This window comes from Egretta garzetta, unplaced genomic scaffold (genome assembly GCF_000687185.1).
Source record: "Egretta garzetta isolate BGI_Z169 unplaced genomic scaffold, ASM68718v1 scaffold41, whole genome shotgun sequence".
Classification (NCBI taxonomy): domain Eukaryota; kingdom Metazoa; phylum Chordata; class Aves; order Pelecaniformes; family Ardeidae; genus Egretta; species Egretta garzetta.
In genome coordinates, this window is record NW_009258755.1 from 2,213,598 (window position 1) to 2,217,342 (window position 3,745).

At 42.2% G+C, this 3,745-nt stretch overlaps 1 protein-coding gene across 1 annotated transcript; it reads left to right on the forward strand.

The window, feature by feature from the left end:
* The first annotated feature begins 228 nt into the window (after positions 1-228).
* FAM241A (family with sequence similarity 241 member A) lies at positions 229-3,520 on the forward strand. Its single transcript, XM_009649172.2, has 2 exons — positions 229-315; positions 805-3,520. Exons 1-2 carry the CDS (start codon positions 229-231, stop codon positions 1,048-1,050), a joined length of 333 nt encoding a protein of 110 aa, XP_009647467.1. The 3' UTR covers positions 1,051-3,520.
* The last annotated feature ends 225 nt before the right edge of the window (positions 3,521-3,745 follow it).

Genomic DNA, 3,745 nt, shown 5'->3' on the forward strand with positions numbered 1-3,745 from the left:
TTTACACGTGGAAACAGTCGCATGTTTTCTGCAGTGATATTTAAACATGGCATCTTCATCTAAGGAAGTGCTTCTGCCTGCCTGTGCATTTGCCCCCTTGTTTTTCTATTTGGGAAAAGTGCAGAGCTTGTTTCCCCCGCCTTTGCTTCTTCATACCACCACTTCGCATCTTGTGCGGTCCTTGGGTCTCTTATCTTTTGCCTGACTTTCTCCTCTTTCTACACCAACATGGGGATAGATGTTTGCCTTTTTCCTGGTCGAATCCAGTGCCCCTCTTTCAGTGGCGACAGTAGCCCTTCAGTTCCCTGTGCTTTGGTGAGAAATACTTCATAGATCATGCTTAATAGTTTTGTATCATTCTTGTAGTTCTGAAGATATTGTGGATATATCTTATAACAAATCTACCTCAGTCAAATCTCCGCCCTGAAATTACAAGCATCTAATTCCATTTTGGTTGCCCTGACATCCATGTTGCACAGACAGGGAAGATGTATGACCTGCAGGAGAGCTTTACCCCATGTATGACCCGCAGGAGAGCTTTACTCCTCTGGAGTGGCACCTGGCTGTCATATGTTTGTCGTATCGCTCAGATGTCCCAAGTTTGGGCAAGTGAGTGTCATCCTTAACATTGTACCGGAGTCACAAGCTATGTAGCATTTTCAATTTCTCGATTTAAGGAGTAGTTTTATTGCATGTGTATCTTATTTATATGCATTCAAATAGAAACAGCTGAGACTCGTTCAGAGTCACAGTAATGAGAACTGATCGTACAACATATTTCCTAATTTTGTCTTCTGTCCACAGGTCCAGCAAGAACAAAGAAACCACCCTGCAGAACCTGTAATAGATGACTATAAAAAGATGGGGACTCTCTTCGGCGAACTAAACAAAAGCCTTATCAGAATAGGCTTCACAAGGATGTACTTTGGAGAACGGATAGTAGAACCTGTAATAATTATATTCTTCTGGGTTATGCTCTGGTTTCTTGGCCTACAGGCTCTTGGACTGGTCGCTGTTCTGTGCCTTGTCATTATTTATGTACAACAGTAACATTTTATAGATGCTGTTCGGATTATGTATTTCAACACTGTCACTATGTCAGTGGATTTATGTGTTTAAGCAAATGGGTGGCATATCAAAAGCTGCAATGCTTTGAATTGCGTTTTGCTGAACTTCCAAAGTTTGAGGTGAGAGGGACTGAAATCATGCATTTTAAGCAAAGTCTGCAGTGCCCTACTACATCTTCGAAGGGCAAAAAAGGAGATGTTTGTAATATAATGGTGTCCAATGTACTGTTTTTTGCACTCTTGGGGCCTTAGTCCAAGGATTAGGTTTTTTTTCCCCTCCCCCCCCCCCCCCCAAATGTTCTTGCTTTGTATAGTGAAAATTTCCTGTCTGGTTTTAAGAGGACACTTGATGTGAGTGCTCTGTTTCACTGTTGCGGGGGCTCGTGTGCTATTTGTTCCCTGAATCTGCCTCATTTGCTAGTTTTTTGCTGAAAAGCTAAATCTGCACGAGGGAGGTTTGCTAACAGACCTACAATGATAAATGTTCGTAAGGTGAATACAACTTCCCGACACAATAGCGTCTTTGGTTAGTATAGTTTATAGCAAGCTTTCCTCCAGGAAACAAGCTATGCCAGCAAAATGCTTTTATACTAATACTAGTAACTTCACACAAGGCTTCAGCTGTTGTTTAAGAGGAATCGCAGTCCTGTGTTGGCCAAATAGTCTAACGTAGCTCTGCCTTGGTTTTTGGAAATGTACTCAGCTCCTGCTGTTATTTTTCTTTTTTTTTTTTTTTAATACTTGCTTTTTCCCCCAGCCCTCCTTTCTGAAGATAAATAATTGGATAATTCATGGACTTTGTAGGTGGTTACAGCTGCAGTGTTGGAGAGTTGCCATTCCAGATGCCAATGCTAGAATATTGCCTGCTTCCTCCGGGTTGTGTGTGAAGAGTCTGAACAACCAGATAGCTATCAGACCAGATCTCTTAACGCTTCCCTAATTTGCTGCAGCGTGGACTCAATGTGAGCTAGAAGCTTGGAGTAGAAAAGCAAATCAGACCTGTTTCCTCACGCAAGGCAAGAATGTGATTGAAATCGGGTGGTCATTTTATTTAATAGTCTTAACTGATTCATTTCCTTGCTAGGCAACAAAAATGCGTGTCTACAGGTGCATGTCATGGGCAACACAAATCAGAGAATAGGATGTATATGTTCAAGAGTAGGTGCAAAATTCACTCTGGCTCCCCAGGAGCCACACCAGAGGTGTAGTGAATATTTCCAAGTTGAATGTGCTCATGTAAAGAAAAACAGTAAAATGAGATAGAATCTTTACTAAAGAGGCTACCAACTTAATATTTGCTGTATGTTACTTCTAGTAAGAAACTTAATTGCGAAATTGACTTCATCTGGGGTAGAGTGAAATTATACATTTACTTAAAGAAATGTAATAGAAGATGTGAAGTTTACAGAAAACTACTTAACCTTTTGCAGATTTTTTTCCTCAACATTTTTATACTAGCAGAGGTCAAAACCAGGTTAGTTGAAAAAGCTGTCTTACCCAGAGACTTTTGAACTGAAGGGGAGCTTCTCTATGGTCCCAGTCTTGCAACTGGATTCTCAAGGCCGATTTTATGCCTACATGGATCATGTCGGTTGCTGGGCTCCATTTCCAAGGCCCTTGGCCCCAGTCCTGACAGACTTTCCTATTGGTGAAATAATTGTTCTTCAGGGCAGTGAACATGAAGGCCCAGCTCCTTTAATGTCTTTATGTGCCTAAATGCCATCTGTGGACATGTCTCTCTGCTTTTCTAATGCATGCGTAGTTACCTTCTGAGGAGCCAGGTCTCCTCTCCAGATCCTCAGATGACCTTGACTGTGGACCCAAGAGGCTCTGCCGAACCAGCAGGACTGCAGGGGAGCGGGACTGAGGCCCAGCCCTGTGTTTTGATGGTAGCCTGTGTTGATTGGCACCTAGTTAAATGGTTATGCCGATGGCAGGGAAAGGTTTGACAACAGAAGGCGGTCCTGGATGCAGGGGTTCGTTATTCACAGCTGGAAGTCCCAAAGCAAACAGCAGGTACAGGCTGAACTCCGAGGCAGGAGCTCTGTACTCACAAGTGCCTAGGGGAAAACTTTGGTTTTGTTTCAAGTCCCCAAGCAGAACATCTTTTACACCTTTGCATATTTGTATAGATACAGTGGTGGGTTTATGTGTATTCCTCTCCTGTGTAAGGGCTGTACTACAAAAGCATCTTGTCATTAAAGAAAAAAATACCCTTCCTTTCTTCCCACTGTTGAGTTCCTGTTCGAAGGATCTCATCCAGTTCCTTTCGTCCTGTAGGAAAAAGTGTCTGTGTGGTACCCTTGTTGTGGTAGTACTCCCGTGTAAAGGCACTGTGCTGTGAGATGGCAGTTAGTGTTTCCCAAAGTGGTGGGTTTGCTCTGTACGTAAGGAATGGAGAAGCAATGAACTGAGGGTGTGACTGACAAGTTCAGTGAGGAAATTATACGCATGTAACCTTTTATTATGTGCATAGCTGTGACTGTTTCACTCATTAAGTCGTTTCAGTTGTTCTTTTGGTGTTCACGTTTGTACACATGTACTCTAGGGAAAGGTAGCTTTTGGACGAAGATGATGTACAGTGAATGTTTTATATGGTTTCTCTTAAGGGTGACTTACTATGTCTTGTCCTTCATAGAAGTTTTTAATTTTTAAATATCTGAAAAAATATCCCTCCT

Coding starts and splice junctions, on each gene's coding strand:
- FAM241A (XM_009649172.2), top strand. CDS start 229: ATGGGGATAGATGTTTGCCTTTTTCCTGGTCGAATCCAGTGCCCCTCT. Junction 316..804: donor CTTCAGTTCCCTGTGCTTTG/GTGAGAAATACT, acceptor TTCTGTCCACAG/GTCCAGCAAGAACAAAGAAA.